Source organism: Anopheles gambiae, chromosome 2 (assembly GCF_943734735.2).
Source record: "Anopheles gambiae chromosome 2, idAnoGambNW_F1_1, whole genome shotgun sequence".
Classification (NCBI taxonomy): domain Eukaryota; kingdom Metazoa; phylum Arthropoda; class Insecta; order Diptera; family Culicidae; genus Anopheles; species Anopheles gambiae.
The window spans coordinates 66,608,036-66,628,335 of NC_064601.1; the positions used below are offsets into that span (position 1 = coordinate 66,608,036).

At 39.4% G+C, this 20,300-nt stretch overlaps 2 protein-coding genes across 21 annotated transcripts in view; one reads left to right on the top strand and one right to left on the bottom strand.

The window, feature by feature from the left end:
- Positions 1–20,300, bottom strand: part of LOC4576575 (uncharacterized) — a 64,038-nt gene that overhangs the window by 4,098 nt on the left and 39,640 nt on the right. For 18 of the 19 annotated variants that reach the window (XM_061651352.1, XM_061651355.1, XM_061651347.1 and 15 more), the window contains 6 exons: positions 20,235–20,299; positions 2,733–6,075; positions 2,291–2,535; positions 1,524–2,203; positions 590–1,137; positions 49–199 (listed from right to left, as the gene is read on the bottom strand). In XM_061651352.1, the coding sequence (XP_061507336.1) occupies positions 49–199; positions 590–1,137; positions 1,524–2,203; positions 2,291–2,535; positions 2,733–6,075; positions 20,235–20,299 (5,032 nt within the window). Of the gene's footprint in view, positions 1–48; positions 200–589; positions 1,138–1,523; positions 2,204–2,290; positions 2,536–2,732; positions 6,076–20,234; position 20,300 lie in introns of those variants that run through there. The other variant, XM_001231095.3, reaches the window with a different exon arrangement.
- LOC1278493 (uncharacterized) lies at positions 9,475–20,243 on the top strand. Of its 2 annotated transcripts, XM_318091.4 has the most exons (2): positions 9,475–18,800; positions 19,047–20,243. In XM_318091.4, the coding sequence occupies exons 1-2, from the start codon at positions 17,586–17,588 to the stop codon at positions 19,776–19,778; spliced, it is 1,947 nt and encodes a 648-aa protein (XP_318091.5). In that variant the 5' UTR covers positions 9,475–17,585; the 3' UTR covers positions 19,779–20,243. The 2 variants fall into 2 exon arrangements, with proteins under 2 accessions (XP_318091.5, XP_061507341.1); XM_061651357.1 differs by lacking the exon at positions 19,047–20,243 and having other exon boundaries at positions 9,475–18,836.

Below are 20,300 nucleotides of genomic sequence, written 5' to 3' on the forward strand. Positions count from 1 at the left end.
ATCTCTATGTCTAAGTAAGATACAAATTGTGTTGCCTTCGACACTTACATATGGTGCCCTATGAGGATCTCGAACCGACGGCATAGGAGGTGGATCGACTGCTGTTTGGCTTATCTGATGTGTTATGATAGCATCAATCAAATTTGCTGCTGTAAGTGACCCATCTGAGGTATTTCGACCGCTCATTAATTCAATCGCTCTGAAAAGTATTAAAAAAAATAATTTACAGTAATGGTCCATTTTGCGATCGAAAGTGTTAGTTTATTTTGTTTTTTTTTTTTTAATTATATCTTTACTTTTTTATCCGAATATAATTTATTGTATAGCAATACGGCCGGGCCGTCCCTACTGAACAATAAATAATAATTTATTGTACACTATTTATGATAACTGTAATAGTTTATTGCAGAAACCGATGAAAATAGTTGGAAAACAGATAAATTTTTCCTTTTTTTAAATATAATAAAATAGAATTGAAATTTCAAATAGAATTTGGTATTTCAAATATACCAAAAGTATAAGGTATATTATGATGTTTTATACTTTAATCAGTACGTTGTGAGATCATTATTTGATATTTTAAAATTACCTTTCTCGCCTATCTGGCAAGTATCCATCATATTGTTGCTTTCTTCGGCGTTCTTCTGCCTCATGATGCCGATCGAGTCGTTCGCGATCACGATGCAAATGCTCCCGTGCCTGTTGTTCACGTTCTAACTCGCGACGCTCTCGATGTTCGCGATCACGCTCCCGTTCACGTTCTCGTTCCCGCTCGCGTTCCCTTTCCTGTTCTCGTTCACGTTCACGATCACGATCACGATCACGATCACGGTCACGATCTCGATCACGATCACGATCGCGATCACGTTCACGATCGCGATCGCGCTCTCGTTCTCTTTCACGGGTTCGCTCGCGTTCTCTCTCACGGTCCCGAAGTTCACGTTCCCTATCTCGTTCACGTTCCGCCCTTTCCACCAATAGATTGCGTTCTAGTTCAACACGGTCGCGGAAATTAAGATCCTCACGACGATCTCGTTGATCAGGATGATGAGGATCCCGTTGATACGCCGCTATAGGTCCCAACTGCTGTAACGATGGATGCAACGGAGATTGCTGATGACGGCGCTGCATATCAGCCTGGATTGATTGATAAAAAACATACAAAATATGTTATATGGGTTAATGAGTTAAAGAATTATCTGATATCTCATAGTATTATATCTAGAATGTCTTAAAATACCCGTTTTATCCACAAAATCATCTTATGAATCAATGGACTCTTCACATCTTGTGCACACTACACCTTTTAAGGAGTGTTTTTCACAACGTACTAACCGAAATGCGCTTCAAAAACATCTTTAAACGAACAAAATCATACATAACGTGAATTTAGCTAACAAAACTGACAAGCGTACTTTAAGATTACCCCTCAATACACCATACCGAATATAACGGAACAATTAAACCGAGATCCTTCCACAATAAGTACAAAAATCTCAAACTATTAACAAATTTATATATACCTGCTGCTGTCTCAGGTGTTGATGATGCTGAGCAACAGCAGCAGCCACTACTTGCTGTTGATGCAACTGCTGGAGTTGTTGTTGCTTTTGCTGTTGCTTTTGATGTTCATGGTCATGATCCTGATGCTCCTGATGATGTAATTGAGGATTTTGCAGCGGCTGCGCGTGGATCGACTGGGATTGCGATTGTTGTTTTGATTGTAGCAAATGAGGTGGCTGAGGCGATTGAGCCGGTTGGTGTTGTTGATGCGCTTGGTGAGATAATTGTTGCTGATTATGGGATTGAGACTGTAGCGGTACTGGCGGCTGGGATTGTGATTGTGTTTTAGATAGTTCCTGTGTCTGTAGCTTAATCGAATCTTGAAGCAGTGTTTTCGACTGTTCTTGCGTATGATGTATATTTTGTTGTTGATGCAGCTGTTGTGCTTGCGATTGCGCAAGTTGTTTTGTTTGTTGATGCAGCTGATGTTGCTGATGGTGGAATGGAATCATTGTAGGGTGCTGATAGCGCATATCATGGTGTACACTCGAAGACGGTGGCCCAACTACTGATAATCCTGTCGATATCGTCGCAGGTGGTTGTTGCTGCTGATCGGGCACCCCTCGTTTTGCGTCGTCCTTGTGCGGAACTGTCATCGGTGGTTGTTGAACCGCTAAATCAACGAACGAGGTAAACGCATCTGCAAACCAAAGCGAAAATACAATTATTAACACATGTTGATTGCAATGTGTCAATATTGTGCAATCTCTCTATTCTTATACAATACCTTGAAGATAATGATGAGGAGGAGGTGGAGGCTGTAAATGATATCGCGGTGCTGGACTAGGTGGCTTAGAAGAAACGCCGCTTCCACCTACAACCATAGCCACAGTACCGGCATTTCCAGTACTGTTACCTCCAGATGCACTACCACTGCTGTTATTAGTATTGTGACGCTGTATAACACCTTGTCGCTGTGGTGGTGGCGGAGTGCGATGTGGACTAGACGTATTACTGTACACCGGTGAAATTCTGCAGTCAAAAAAAACAATAAAATGATTAAATAAAGTAAAAATTAAAGTTTACAATAATATCAACATAAATATTTTTTTATCAAACTACGCATATATCCCCAAACCATATTAAATTATTATTAATTTTATAGTCCCTGATAAAATCGTTCATCAATTAAACTCTATTCTTTAATCGCCATGAAATTTTCATCGTACCTGTTAACATGATCAGCAGCTGGTGAAGTTCGGCTTAGATAATCATTCTGAGCCTGTCGGCTACTAACAATGCCCAAAGGTGACGTCCCAACTACATTGCTTCCTACGATACCATATATTGAACCCGGTGGAATAGACAATGGCGTAGGACCTCCAGGAACACTAACGCCAACGCTTCGTGGTAAAGGAGATTCCTTCCCAGAGCGACTGTTGGCAGCAGCATTGACGACCAAAGGTACAACACCAGTTGAGCCGACTGCTCCATTACCACCTGCGGCACTAGTTCGGCCTTGCATCTGTTGTGAAGTTATGTAGTCGTTCATTATGATTTGTCTTGAACTCAACTGTTGTGAAGTTGGCTCAAGTGACGAGTACGCTGTAACGCCTGAAGCTCCGTTACCATTTCCACCACTGACGCCCCGAACTCCAGTTCCATAGGGACTAAACTGAATTGGTAATACATGGCCCCCGCCAGGAACTACTATTGTTTGCGCAGGGCTCTGACGCTTGTAGTCGTAAGCTGAAGAGCTGGAACGTTTATCAGACAGGAGTCCCGCACAGCCCCCATGCACAGGAGTTCCTTGAGTTATGGAACCTATAAACTTGTCACTCATTATGACCGGAGATGAAGAAGTTCCTGGGCGACCACTGGAAGCAGCCGATGATGGCGGTGTTTGACGCAGAAGATGCGGTTCGTACCGTGGGCTTAAATTTGCCGTAGATGTTGGCTGACCCTGGATGATTAACTGATTTTGCTGCTGCTGCTGAGTGGCATTCACCGGTGTGCCATGGGTAATGGAACCTCCTTTAGGACCACCGCTGACAGAACCACTACTAGATAATTTAGGACTCAGTTTGGGAGTGTTCTTCCCCTTTGTATTTCCGCTTCCTGACAAAGGGGGTGGAGGTGTGAGCGAAGACAATGTTGACTGACGTGTAGATCCCGTCGAACCTTGCATCGACAACCCTCCACTGTTCTGTCCTGGCCCTGTGCCCAGCGGTATGGTAAGGTATGCTGCCCCAGTTCCCGAAGGGGATTTTGTTAACGTACGGCCCATAGCATCAGATACGCCCGTCCCGGACGGGTGATAGCTCACATAGGTACCACCTCCCACAGCAGATGTTGACGATGGAGGAATGTTAGGCCCCGAAAATGTACCATCCGTTCTATAGACAGTAACTGACGGTCCATGCGTGCTTGATGATAATACATGACCAAGATGAAATTTATTGTTAATATTATTGTTATTTCCACTGCTTCCGCCAGCCCCGCTATTTCCACCAGCAGTGCCGCTCAAATGATTACTATTATTGTGGCTGTGCGCAGGCGGTGGTGGAAAGTTTCCTCCACCACTACTAACATTGTTGCTAGTTTCCGTTAGTTTTGTGGGAGCAGCCGATACAGCCATCGTCTCTGTGCGGGGTGTTTTTTTGATGCTAAGATCCAACGTTTGTGGTTCATCGTTTGGTGGACGAACTACAGATGAACTCAAAGTTGGCGATGCTCCAAGGTGGATAGAGTGTGGAATTGGAGTGATAGTTGCCGGAATTTGACTACTCAATGCATGATGATGACTTAATTGCACATGACCACCAATCAGTGGAGGTGGTATAGCTGAATGCGGCTGCTGGCCTGCTGGCGAAGAAATTATTTGTCCATGAGAGTTCACCACAGTAATTCCTAATGTGGAGACTGGCATCGAAAGTGGATTAGTTTGCTGACCGGAGGACGTCGATGTCACGGTAGAACCAACTCCTGTAATTACTTGCGGAACACCGCCTGTTGAGGTTAACACTACTTTCGTCCCATCACGAAAATCTCTTCCCATCGATGACGATGTAGAGGAGGCCCCTGAAGAAGCCAGCGCTGGTACAGATCCCGTTACTGGTTGAATTTGCTGTCCAGAGGGCACAGAAGAGGATGGTGTAACACTAGATCCAAATTGTAGGTCACGTAATCCCGGCGGAGGTGGTTTGCTGGTTGCAGCTAGTGAGTTATTCTTTAACGATCTTTCAATGACATTTAACATCACGTCCCTTACATTCTGTGGTGAGTTTATATCGCTTACACATCCTCCAATGACATTAGAACGAGGACCATTCGTTTGTTGCTGAGCGTTGCTAATAGAGTTGTGCAACATTGCAATTCCAGAGCTGTGATGCAATGGTGGCGGGTAGTGCGGATGTGGTATCGGAGGATGAGAAAGAGATACTTTAGGACTCTGCCTATTCGCTGGAGATGATTCATTCTCTTCATCAGCGGTTTCGGTCGCTGAACTATCATATTCCTCCGTGTGGCGTAATGCTTTCCTTGGCTGAGGTTGACCTGGGGGAAGTAAACGGTCATCCTCATACGCGACACCACTACCACCCGAAGATGTTGACGAAGAAGATCCGGTTATTGTCGCTGGGGTCTTTGGTGGTGGTGCTAATGAGATTGCCACTTCACTGCCACTAACGCTGTCACTATCACCAATAACGCCAGATGGGACATTACCACTATCGAGTATGATTCGCCCGCTTTCTTCCAATTTAGCTGTTGTAGGCACACCTTCTACAATAGAAATTACATCAGTAGTAATGCTGCTACTGTTGTTTTTCGTAGGCATCACTGTCACGTTTCCGATTGTACCACTATTTACTCCTCCATTTCCAGCAGTTGGGCTTTCTGCCGACGCAGTAGTGTCGCTGCTACCATCCCGTTCATCTGAGGAAGTTGACCCGGCACTGAGATCTGACTCATCGCCATCAGTTAAGGTCGACCGACGATCCTCACTGGGATGCAGTTTATAGTACTCATTTAAAGCAACATCCAGTCCATACTTTTTCTGATAGTGAAAATAGCAACTTTTAAGGGCTAGAACTGGTTTTCCGAAGGATTCTGCAAACTGGTTCCACTTGGGACCATGCTCTTGCAGTAATTTTTTCAGTCGGCCAACCTCCTCTTCGGTTAGACTGTTGCTGCCTAGCAGATGAGGACCCATCTTACGACGAATCCGTGTCAAACACGCCGAACAGCATTTGCTAACATTGGGTGGTATTTGAAGCTCTTGCACGATCGGATCGCGTATTTCTGGTGCCAGTTCGAACAACCGAGGTGGAAGATTTCGGAAGCGCTTCACGCGATCTTTAGGATTGGGACAGGTTGGAAGAGGACAGTGAGTGTAACGCGATTTAACCGATTTGCACTGGCAGCTGTTGCAAATTCTAGCTCCAACAGGGATATCCGCTTCCGATATTCCATACTGCGTGGCACGGCTTCGCTCAAGAGGTCGTGTACGCGAGCACAACTCTGCTTTGCAGATGAAACACGTATGTAATGTACCCGTAACATTTGTTTTATCTGTAAGTAAAAATTTGAATAAGTAATATTTAGTATAATTTTCTAGAAAAATAAAATATGCGCAAATTCACATTACGGTCATCGTATGGCCGACACGTTAAATTCATATGCAACTTCAACAAATTGATCAGTTCCATATTGTATGAAACCTTTGACAGTCCCACGATTTTTAGAAAATGCACAAAGCCATAATGATTAATGGTCAAAAGATAGTAAAAGATACTAATTTTAACCCGTTCTGCAAAGGGTTTCCACGATTGATTGGTCAGTTCCAAAAATAGTTTGGTTGCTTCCCTTTTTTGTGTATTCCCACAATTTATTGGGCGTTCCCAGTTACAATTGAACCATTTGTTGGTTCAATTTTATTGATATCTAAGCGGACGATACCAATAAATTATGGGAACGAACCAAAAATCTATGGGAAACGTTGTATAATTCGTGCGACGGGCCCAAAAAAATATGGAAACCGACCAATAAATCCTGGGAAACCCTGTATCATTGTTTTATCTCCCTCCCTCCCCCCACCCTCCACCCCCCCCCCCCCCCCCGCGACGAATCAAACGTAACGGAGAACAAAAGCACAGCCCGAGTCGCACTCGGACAAAACACTGAAAGGGTTAAAGCTCCTCAGGCACATTTGCAAACCAAAAAAATAACATACACCTCAACTTCATTTGTAGTTATTTGTAGGAGCAAATAAATGATTATTTGTCCAAGATATTATTAAAATAAGAAAGTGATAATATTAAACATATCTTGCTGCACTATCATGCGTTAGGGACTTAAACGCACTATCCGGGTTATATCCAGTATAGAAGGATTTGTATAGACGGACTGAGCGGCCGCCGCCGAAAGCCCCCCGTGGACAATGGAACCCCGAGGGACCCAAGTACTCTCCTTCTCCCCCAAGTTAGCTGCGTTCACTACTCTGAATCCGCCATCCGCTATATCTAATATATTGGTTGTAGAATTACAAACTTCAAAATAATACAAAATAAATTTACCTAAAATATTAAAACTATAATATCTATATACATATATTTCTTCATACAAATAACCCCGCTATTCTAAGCAAATGTTACGATGGCGTTAATTGTTCGGTTCATTTCCATGCAGAATATGAAGTTGGTAACCTTCCTTCTGAATGAAATAATAGGGAACATAAGAAAACATAATAGCAACCGATATACCAAGAAACACGATGTTACATCATGTACAAATCATTTAATTTACTAACAAGTTAAGTAAGCAAATATCACGAAAGTAGCCTCCAATGCTTCTGTCAAACAATCCTGTACGGACGTACTCATTCGTAGACTAAGCACCTGCAAATAAGCAGAACAAGCAAAAAATCTCTTTCAAAATTTCTCAACCAACTCTAACTCCAAATTCCATCATCAGCCACTCGATCCCCATCTACATTCTCGTGATGCTCGTCTCATCTTCCCCAGCAGTGTTCTTCTCATCACGACTATAAATGCTACATCTTCATTTCTCGATTACTTTTGGGACGATAAACAAATCGTTGGGTACATACCCACTTGAACAAATTATTTTATGCTTCGTGCGAAATTTAGCAATCATAATTTCATCTCGCGAGCACTAAATCAACCGTTTGTACATGGAATACCCCAAGGGTAGTGAGTCTTGTCGAATTTGAAGACTAACTTCGAGCACGCTACCTTTCAACGGACCGCAACCAAGCTACCCAATACCCCGAGGCTGTCGTCCACTAATCAAGCTGAACTGATAAAGGCACTGAAAGAAGAGCTATCGTTCAAATACTCTCTAACGAACTGACTGCACTGATTGCTTACTTGCTTTTTCGCTCTTTTAACCACTCACTCATTCATTTAATTAATTCAATTTAATTAGTACGCGCGAATGATTCCCATTTGGCGAAAGGAATGAAGTTTCAAAGTTACACACTTGTTTTCATACTTGCTCATACTTGTTCTAGGCCACTTATTCGATAAACTTAGACCAAAGAACAAAAGCTAAAAATAAAACCAATCGTGGTTTTATATTCTTGCGGTAACATTTCATGCACCATATATCTTTCGTTAAATCTATTTTCTTTAAACAGGTTGTCCCCGAGATACGCTATTAATGCGGAACAAGAAGAAACCGCGTATCCACGTAAGTCGAAGTATAGCCAAATTACAGCTAATTTTTGTATAAGTTTGTGTTTACGCGTTTGTGTGCGTATTTTCACTGGGTGAAGCGTTAGCGTTGCGTTTGAATTGGCGATGTATTAGTGTTAGGTCCGTTAGGCTAAGAACAAAATTGTCAACCATTGTCGTTAAAGGATTCGGAATATAATGACGCGTACGCCAAACGGTCACCTTTAAACCCTGAGCAATTTTCACTGCGCTTTAACATAAAATATCACAACGTAGGACCGATCACGAACAGTTTGCTTTGAGTGGCATGTTTTGCATTTGGCAATTGATGTATCAAATCAGTACAATTTGCTCAAAAAGATGTCAAGTTTAAAAAACCGCGTATCTGCGAATTCAGGTATAAAAGCGACCCGCGTCTCTCGGGGACTATCTGTAATTCATAATTATTCGATTTATTCTATGTAAAACATGCAAAAACACGATTATTTAGATTGTGAGACACGAATCAGGAAAGAGTTTCCGAAGTAAAACGCACACAGTATGCTTAATCATTCAAAACGATATTTGTAATATTGCATATTAATTATTAAATGACATGTTAACAAATCTAATTTCATTGGTTTAACAAGTCCAAATTAATTGTAACTAATTGGAAGCGTACATCGGCCAAGCTGTAATACTCAACAAAAAAATAATAAATAATAAATTATTCAACATGTTCTTCCAAAATACCCAATCCGTTAAATCAATCGATAATCATATTCAAGCCATCGACTAATTCTGATGCAGCAATCAGATTCATTTTCGTATATAATGATTCTTCTTCCTTCAATCCACTGCGCTTGATTCCCAACTAAAGACCGCTTTAGCGATGTTTCCACATGTTTGTATTATAGATGTCAATTATAATTTATTATTTAAATATAATTACAATCATTACCATCATTATCGAAACGATCAATATTGCATACAAACGTGCTAGTACCCAACAAGGGGGCTACGTATGGCTGCTAGTACCACACGGTTCTATTTACTAGTTCGCTACACTTCTATGTAATTGAAGTTTGTTCTAGTTGTAGTAAACACGACATAACAAGAACGATGAGTTACACAAATATATCGATTGGCGGATGGCAGAGGTACGCGCGCCAGTGCATATCGTTACATACAAATGTAAAGTTTAGCTGATAAGCTTCATGCACTTTTTGCCTTTACTTTCTTTCCGATAAACAACCCGTTAGAATCGTTAGATCAATTTACAATTTGAAGCTTTTTTTTTTGGACGATTAGAAGAATACAATAATGTATTCTAACATAATAACAATAACGAAATTAAGTTTGGACGTGATTGTTATTGTGCTGAATTGTTGATTGAATGCAAATGATATGACCGTATTGACCGCCCGTAATTGAATTATTTGTGTTCCATTAAATAACGTTACTTTTGTAGCATATGCTGTTTAAAAATTGCTGGGTTTAAAACTAAACAGTTGACTTCAATTTACAAAAATAAACACAACCACAACACGATTGTAGAGCATATTCATCTTTCTACTAATGACGAGGTTGCCAGTAAAATCAAAATCCCACGATACAAAGGGTTTAAAACAGCAAGAGAGCACTTTCCAAAATGATACCTTTTCCCCGTCCTTGCGGGTACATTCATTACCCTGCCGTTCATTACCCAGCTGGCAACACATGTTAATATTTTCTACGAGTAATTGAATCAAAATATCGCTAAGATAAACAATCCGAATCACGGATCGATGCGAACATATGCAGAATTGACAGATACCGCGAAATTAAACGGAATGCCCGACACTACCCTCCACAGATATAGCGCTTCGAACGGCTTGTTCTCCAGAGCCCACATGTCAGGCTTGTCAAATTGGACAAAAAGGCAAATATAACGACATTTTAGACGACCTTTACATTTCTTCGTTTTGCCCAGATATACATACAAAGTCCATCTATATTAAATCTTCATTTTCATGATCGAACAAAATAATCATTACATTTTGGAAGCGTTTCAATAAACTTTGACACTACTGACACCCGAACCAGGCTAGAAACATTTGCAAACCGTATGCTAGTTCATGCGTACCGAGAGCAAACATCATATCGATTAGCGCGGAAAACCCACTTGAGTGTCCCTTCCTTATAATCCTTCCCCAGTGAATGACAATCATGGATGAAGCAAAACCTGCAACCCAACCTAGCTAAACATTTATTTTACAACAACAGTTTACATCTACAGTACTTCGGGTGAGTTGAGTTCCAATTGAAAGTGGAAGAAGGCACATCTGAACACAGCAAATAGAAATTGGTTCGTTTGATTTGTTCGACGATTTTCACCACTTTGCAACGTTACTCTTTCCTCGCCCATGCTCGTTGCAGCGCCTTTTTTACACCACCGCCAATCAAATTTGGTTACACACTCATACTTTCGTACATGATCATGTTCATAACAAACGGCAATGGTGTTCTGTGTGATTAAACGTATCCGCTTTGTTTTACTCTAACAGGGCACAATACACTCGCGTCGCCCGGATGAATAATTAATCAATTTGCACTGAAATTCCGAAGGGACAACGGAATTTACGCGACTCAATGTCTGCTTTTGAGCTGCGTATTGTATTGGCAAACAAACCCAATATTGCCCGCCAAAAGACATTGCAATTTTGATTGCTTACATTATTTACGAAAACTCGATAATTTAAGTAAAGGCAAGTAAAACCAAAATGTACGACCAAAAGGATAAACCTTTTAAATGCGCTGCAGATGGCCTATGGAGTGGCCCAAACTCTTCCTTCACTCATGTCAAATGTTGATTTCAAAATAATGAATCTATGAAATTGATTATGCATTAATGTTTTCATAATATGGTTTAGTAAAGATAGTAGCTAATTTTTTTGAATACATTAGAGCAAAAAAGTGTTGCTGCCGTAATATGGATTTCAGATACGATGAAGTGGTAAATTCTAAAGGCTGTGGCTACACTGTCCGTACTCGCTAGTGTTATGTCGATTTTTACTAGCGCATCTGGTGGCGGCTCGAGGCATTTTGCAAAACAATTTGGTGTCATGTTATGTTAGACGGAAAATATATTATTTTTCAAGTTTTTTTTTACTTAAACTGGAATGGAAAAGCTTGATAATTGATAGATAAATACAGGGTGGCTACTCGAATCAGGATTTTAAATTCTCGGTTTTTCCCGGATTTTTTGGGGTTTTCCGGTTCACTATGCATCGTGTGCCGGTTATCTTAAGCTATTTAAATATGCATTCTTTATATTTTTGGAAGTTTTATATGAGCAAACAACTGAAGAAAAAACGAAGTAAAAGCTTTAAAATACTGCTTTTTGGTGGTTTAGTATCATGGCACTAACGGGTAAAGACTTTACCCCGTGACAAAGATATTTTGCATATGCTATCAATTGTTGATTAACAGATATCATCATACAACCTTAAACAAGGGTAAGCGGAAGTAATAGACAAACCAGCCACTGGAGAAAGCATAAAAAACCGTGAAGAACATAATTCTGGTGAAACAACAGTCATGCATTATGCTGTTACTCGCACGACGCTGATGATGCACCTCACGACTACATATATGAGATTTCAGGGGTTTTCTTAATTGTGGGTCACTTTCTTGATTATGTTTTACGGGAAGTGTACTTTATGTGATAAGAAGTGGGTTCTACGGTACCCTTTTTGAATAGGCTTTTATCTATTTTCGCTTGCGTAGAACACACAAGCTCATGGTTTCATTTTTTACCCATTCCATTCCATACGAAAGAATCCACAATAATGGCTGGGCTATCATATCAGAACGGTTATTCTTCGATTCTCGGATACGGTGAGGAAGGCAGCAATGCCGATCCATAGCTCTAATGAAGAATGGATGGGTTAGTGCAAATCTCGTGAAAACAAAGGAGCAACGGTCGGACTGCAGAAGCGACGCCAGCTCAACCTGCGCGTATCAGTGTGGGAACCCATTCAACCGGGATGAAGAGGCCCCAAAACCAAAATGCAAAATGACAATGTACAGGCGATGTGTGAGTGGGTAACCTTAATTCGACACGACCGCAACTTCACGAGAAATCAATAACAAAAGACGAGTGCAAGGTAGAACGAAGAGGCACACCATACCCGAAATGCACAATAACCGATATCGGTGAACGTACACACATTTTTTTTACCGCAGTTAAGTAATTTTTGACTGGATTTTTTTCAGCTGTAAGTTCAGTAATCGTTTCAGTGAAAGTATTTTTACTGAACCGTGCAGTAATTTTGAATGCTGACTAAAGTGGCGGCTCGTTTACTGAAATCACAGTAAAGCCATTTTGATATTACTGATTGTTCAGTAGTTGATAGCGATTAAAAAGTAGCGAAAAAACATTCAAATTAAGGTTTTTATTGATACATGGGGTGGCAGTCCGTTCAGCTCATGTTCATTCATGTTTCATAGAGTTTGATACAGATTTAAACTGTATTTTTTCGACCCAAGGTTGATGCTACGGTTCGCACTCACCCTTATCACGAAATTTCAGCAAGTGCAGCACAGATTTGACACACCAACACGGCTGCAAATTCATTCAAATTAATCCCGCAAGCCGAAATCTCACCTGAAATTTTATCGCAGTGCCTGTAAGCGCCTACCAAATCATCTTTTTGTTCATCACGACCAAGCGGGCATCGCATGTTTTGTTTTGAGGCTGACTGACTGACAGGTCGGTTTGATAGACTGAATTGCTGCGTTTTCAGTAATTTGTTTTACTGATATCCAGTGAAAGGACAAATTTGACACTTATTTTGCTTATTTTCAGTAAAATTTGTATTACTGAAATGCATTAAGTAAATTGTTTGACTGAAAATCAGTAAAAATATGACATTAATGCTGAAATTCAGCAAAACTATCTATTACTGAATAGCTTTCACTAAAAAATATTACTGAAGCAAACTTAGAAAATTTGCTGTGTAGGTATTGCACCAGTGCGAATGAGAAGTACATATATTGCATACCATATGTGAGAAACGGAAAATGTTGTCGATACACATTGGTGTGATGTTGCTGGCCTGTGATAAATTGGGAACAATATACAAAGTATCCCGTTAATTTTAAATGCACTTGGTACGATGGTAAACAATGATCGCAAAAATTTGTGACAATTTCTCGGTTTTTTTTGTTTTTTTGAGATTTTCCCGGTTTTCCCGGAAAAATAAAATTCCCGGCTAATTCCCGATTTTCCCCGGTTTTCCCGATTGAGTGGCCACCCTGTAAATATGTTGTGCAAAAAAGCGTCGATCAGACGCCGCCAGATGCGCTAGGTGAAATCGAAATTACACTAGCGAGTACGGACAATGTACCCCGGCCTTACGCTATGATGTTTTACTTTTGCTACGACCTTTGCTACAAAATTTAAGAAGAAGAAAAAACAGTTTAGTCGCCGTTACAAATAAGAATTTTAACATCTCCATCGTAAAACATGAGAAAAACTATAAAACACACAGTCCACTATTGCCAACTCCACCAATTACTAATACCAAAACCACCAATTACTAATAATCTTTATGTTATTTCTAAATGTTCAACTTTTTAGAATCACGCTTAAAACTTTTTAGAATCACGCGCTTTCTTATTTTATTAAACATCCTTGAAGATACAAAGAAAACATGAAGAACTATCATTAAAAAATCATTTAAAAAACAGTTCATAGCCAAAAAATGGATAAAAAATTTGAGGGAAACCGACACTAGTTCTAGTTCGGTCACAGATAGGAGAGATTCCGAAGTACCAACGAATTAACCGAGATCGCTACGAACCACAAGAAAAAATCCTTCACCTAAAATCTACAAATTAGTATAATTGCATTAATTTTTAATATATTCACAAATACCAACATGAACAAAGGCAAAATGAGAGCGAAAGGACAATGTCATAAAAAAATGGATTGTTCTTTGTAGATACTCTCGGTGACGCCGCTCCTTTCTTTTCCACGTCCACGTTTTTCAAGTCCTTTATATGTATGCCACCATTCCGTGCCTTCCCTGTGCTCCTTAATTGTCTCTATCTATCTATCTCACACTATTCATATCACATCACCTCTGTCCCTTTTACTCTGAGCCTTTAAATTCTCAAAGATATATTTCACCCTTTTCCAGTAACCGTACATACCCATTTTTTACACTTTTCTTCATTCCTGATTGTGTTGAGTGGCTATCGCTTTTTCAATTCTCCAAAGGGAATTGATGATAAAAAAGCGACTTAAGTAAACGAAACTTACAAACGCGTAGAGGACAATTACTGAGCTGAACCATCTTTGTCGCATATTTTCTCGTTTTTCCCTGTCACTAAGAGCTGATTGAGCTTTACAACAATAAAACGTTTCATTCGACATGGTGTAAAATGTTGATCAGCATGTACTAGGTACGCGCTATGTAGGATCGTATGGTTTCATAACGCGCCGCTTTCCATCTTTCATTCCGGTTGCAAGTTAAGAAACGAAACCACATAATAACCACCCAAATAAATTTACCCAATACTACCAAAACTATCAAAACTGTTACTATCAAAGAAAATTATAATAGGGACGATTGGTTTCCAAAACATTCACAAACTGAATCAAAACTGGAGCTAGTATAAGGATTCAAAAGCGTTAAAACATATAAAAAACTAGATAAAAATCGACAACTGCAGAAGCATTTAAACATAATTTATGCCAAAATAAGGCGTGCAGAACATGCAGATATGTTACTTCTTTTTTAGACAAACTTTAAGTAAAATCTATACCAATGATAAGAAACGAAGTAGAAGTATAAATAAAAAAAACATTTAACATTTTACTAGATAAATGAAACTAAAGCATAATTAAAACTACACTCCCTAATTTTGTGTGACACGTCATACATATTACATTACTTTAAAAAATATAACTTAGTCATCACGCAAGACTGGATTGTTACTATCATAATAAAACGCTAAATTATAATATATACAAACTCACGTACAATTACAATGTTGCAGCGCAGAAAACGAATTCACCTTCAAATATTTACTGTCATTTTGGAAAATTTCAACCGTACTCGCTTCGTCGTTTTCAGCGACGTACCCTACTCTGCGAACCACTACATGCAGGCGCACTCTTTACCCGTAAGGAGGGAAACGGATGGCCAATTTTGCATACACTTCGTTTTTATTATTTGCAAACCATTAACCAAAAATACCATTTTGTAAAGGCGCAACAACCTACGGAGAACGATAGAACAAAATACGAGGACAAATTCCCTTTAGCTTAACCAACGTTGGGTTTGTTATGTATGCTGCGCGATTCGTGAACAGGAAGTATAAGCAAAATCTTCGTAAAAATAAATAAATATTACAAAGCAAAGAGTACATTAGACTAAACTATGAGCAATAATATTACTATTATTTTTTTCTAATTCTCGAGTTAACTTATACAGCAATTACAATAGCACATAATACAATTTAAAAAAATCTAAGAAGATGATTTTTGACTATCACCCATGTTATAGTTGTCCAAATTGCTTACTGGTTAATGTATGTCAAAAAAAATGTCTGCATAATGCAATAAACAACTATATACTGACATTTCATATCACTTACACATTGCATCTTCGGTTTCGATTTATTTTTGTGATTGAGTGATTGAAAACCCAACAATTATGATTTGTATTCAAACTACACAAATCAAATTACTATGTATTCGGAATGCTTTGAAAGCGACCACTAATTTAGAAAACCACAAACGGTTAACGGTACTGGGAAAAGATAAATCAGGTTTCATTTATTTCCCAGCGGTACCATAGAAATCTACTAGCAGCACACGACACGGCGAAGTGCGATACAAACAGAAACGCAAAATAGAAATACCCACCAGAACAGCACCATACATTTTCTCCCTACGGCGAGGACTCGTTTTTTACCCTTACTCAAAACCGCGTTTTTTTCCTCTATTAGAAAACATGATTGTTCCGACATTTCTCCACAACCTTCGTCGAATCTAAGTACGCATCTTTTGCGGTATCACCAAACGAAGAGGAATTTGGCCGGCTGGCTGGCTGGCTGGCTGGTTGCGGTTGCAATGTGTTCCCCCGCGCTCTCTGACAGTTATATGATTGCGGGGAGAGCGAGTCAGCGAAAAAATCATAGATGAAATTGTTAAACAAATACTCTCAACTTGATTCGATTTTTTCTGCACCCCAAGCCACACCACCAAACATTCAATCTAGCGTTCTTTACTACAAATGATAACAGCGGTATTTGCGATTGCCTCAATTGATATCCAAGAAGCAAGGCTTTTCTTCTCAACGATGATGATAGTAATTCAACCCATTTTTTTATCAACTTTTTTTTAAATATCAATTTGATATTAAAAATCAATACTGCTGTTGTAACAGGGTTGGTCCCGTGGTACAATCGTCATCTCGCATGATTCAACAACATGCCCTTCGTGGGTTTAATCCTCACATGGACCGTCCCATCGAAGCAAGGACTGACTATCTGGCTACGTGATACTTAATAAGTCTCGAAAGCCTGTATAGGCCGGCATGTCCGCGCAGGACATTACCCCAATAAAAAGAAGAAATTCTTCAAAACATTTAACATAAAAAAAACTGTTTAAGAAAAACTTAATCATTACTATCATTATAAAAAGTAAGGTATTATAATAAATTTGACCGACGCATGCTTATTTTTTATCAACCGTTCGACGAACTATGAGCAATTTCTTTGGCAAAACATGTGTTTTCATTGTTTCTTCACTATTTACGTATGATTTGTACGCACCAATTCATAACTGACATGATTTTTAACGTCAAATGTTTTCTTTATTACTCTTATACTACTCTCTCCTATCTAGCGCTCTCCAACTCTAACTCTCTCTATCTATCTCTCTCTGTATCTCTATCTCTGTCTATCTCTGCCTCTCTCATGCCTCTCTATCTCTCTCTATATATCTTTCTCTCTCTTTATGTCTATTTCTCTCCGATATTGTATAAAGCTATTGCCTTCTCGTTTTCTCACAGTTTATTAATCTCTCGTATGCGTTTTTTACGATCATCTCATGCTCTACAGTCTGTGAGAGGAAAAACATGTGCCTAGGTACTCCTATCGTACGTAATTAAATATGGGGAGCATTCTAAAGATGACCAAGGAAGCATTCGTTCGAATTCAATTCATTGCCAACCGTCAACGAGGTAAGGTCGGAAAACAAATCCAGTAAAGTTCAAACTGGCAACGCCAGTATTCGTGATTCAATATTGATAGAAAAATTATGTTACAAAATTTAAAAAAAAAGTAAATCAAGTTAAGTGATCTGTGTGTTTCGTGAAATATCTTCAAGCCTTTGTGACAAGTTCCGCACTCATGTTGGAGACTTGGGTCAACTCGAATGCACCGGATGTGGTTCTGGAGGTAGGACCACATCCTTGCAGCACGCGTTTCGCTGCACATTCATCTGTATTAGCTACACACAGTGGATATCTTCGCGCTGCTCTTCAAAGGCATGAATCACAGCATACCAGCACAATTGCCTCGTTACGAAGAGTGCAACATCATTCTAATGGGGCAGCTATTGGTGTACCATCTGAGTTGTGTGCATTACCTGCTACTAATACAACCACATGTTTGTTGTATTTGCCAAACGTATCTCCCGAGCAATTTACTCCGTTACTATCGTATATGTACACCGGGTACCTGGACCTCTCGATGGATAACATTTTTGGTGTACTCCTAGCTACTCATTTACTACATATGCCACGGGCTTTGGAACTTTGCCGAACGTATCTCTCTTCATCCGCTAGTTCTACCAACCCATCTACTTCCACCATGCTTTTAGAACCATTGCAGCGCAATTTTTTCATCGCAAAAACTGAACCAACCGCTGCTCCTACGTTCTCAGTAGCCAACGGAGCTTCAAGATTAGTTAGGCCAATTGCAAGCAAACCAATGGCCACCATCGGATTGAATTTTATAGTACCACCTGCCGCATCCCAGATTAATCTTCTGCCGAGTGCACCATTTAGAAGTCTTGGGACTAGCGTGCTGGACATAGATATCCAGCCCAGATATCCAGAAGAGGTAGATAATGAAACTCACTCTCCTTCACAAAGTCCCATAAGTGTAACTCGTTTTGAAGAAGAAAGCAGAACGTCCTTAACAACTCAAAATACTTCTGCGTTGGAAGTTGATGTTAACAACATTGATTTCATGTGTGACGAAAATATAACTAAACCAAATGATCTTAAGCATACAGATCATAATAATGCAGAACTATCTGGTTCATTGGATAATGAGAACCTTGCGAATAAATGTAACCCTCAGACTAGTTTCACTAAACGGCAAAAATCCCAACAAGACACTGTTAATGACAGTACAAACAGTGTTATTATTGATATTGCTAGTTGTGATGGACCTGTGCGTTTTCGCCGAGTGTTGAATGTCATGTACGGTTGTAATACAAATAACCACAATACAGATTGTGCTGATACAGAGGACGCACCGTACTTAGCCGAAACAGAAACTAATGTAAAAAAACGAAGTATTCGCTCTTTACGATATGCCTCATCATTTCATCAACAGGTAAGAGTAATCGGTTGCTTTTCCTACAGATAATTTTCGTCGATTGTTAATTATTCGAATAATTTATTTATTTTGAATTTATGTAGTGATAGCTAGATCGATTTGCTATATTTAATCTGTTATCTAAACTAGCACTCATTTCAATTACAAAAAAAAGCTTTTGATTCGATTTGAAATGCCGTTCAAAACAAAATAACCGTTGATTTCAAAATCAATGCTAACATAGTTTCCCCTACTCATTCATAGATGGCGCGCAACATCAGTAACACTGGAAAGCTCGCGTATGAAAGCACGTCATCGTCATCGACCGGTAGTTGCCAAAAATTTCAAAGTCAACAAACGCAACTGCAGACAGTTGCTGCCACGCCATGTGCAGGACAACAGGAAAAGGATCCAAAGGATGAAAACAGTCAAGGAGATGTAACACCCTATAACGTCGAACATGTTACCGATGCTGAAGGCAGTTCAAACTACACTTGCGTATATTGCAAGCATTCTTTTAAATCCCATTATTGTTATCAAAAGCATGCTAAAAGACATTTAATACCTCTTTGCTTAGACAACAGAGCGACACCATACTCCGATGTGACAAAAACTAAAACAGTTGTAACTGCCCAGCCTAGGTCATATGATGCACGTCGTCGTACACACCAAAATTCCACCAGCAACAACAATACGATCAGAAGAGAAGTGAAACCTCTTGACATGAATGTGCAGTATTATCCATGCAAAACTTGCGGTAGCAAGTTTCCTAGTTACTATTTTGTGCATAAGCATAGAAAACTGTGCCATACGGAGGAGGAAGATGATAATCACAGTACAAACGCTACATCTCATAACACATCTGCACATGTTTCCAAGCGAGCACATGTTGTGGATGAAGCTTTACAAACGGAACAAGCTAGCGCTGAACCAGTAAAACGGTCTGACTTGCTAGCGAATGTAGATCACTCACCACATCAAATAGAACAACATTGACAAACATAATGAGAGCTTTTAGACGCAACTAAACTCAAACTTACTAATTAAAGTAACATTAAATATAATTCTGCCATTTTCACATCTTTAGTAACATATCACAAATATTTTGGACCAAAAATATCACATACTGTTATGAACACGTAGTAGGAAAACTAAAAAAAATATATATTTTACCTCTAGCTCAGATTTACTATTTGAGATCACAATTGCATTTATGCTTAGCTATATGATAAAAAAATATCCAAAAAGTAATAAAATGTAATTATCATCAGTTGTGAAATCAAATCACACTTCGATAGCTCATTCTCAATATGTACGAAGATTGTGTTGTTTAATAAATTGCCGCATTTTTTTACACTCCAGCCGATAAAATGTCATATTAATTGATAATAAGTCAATATAATTACTGCTGCTAAGCAAAGCATTTAAACAACAGATGAAAGAGATAATTACCTTCTTGAATGTCAGCACTGTTAGATTCGTTGATAGTTTCATCAATACGCTTGTTCCGTGAATCGC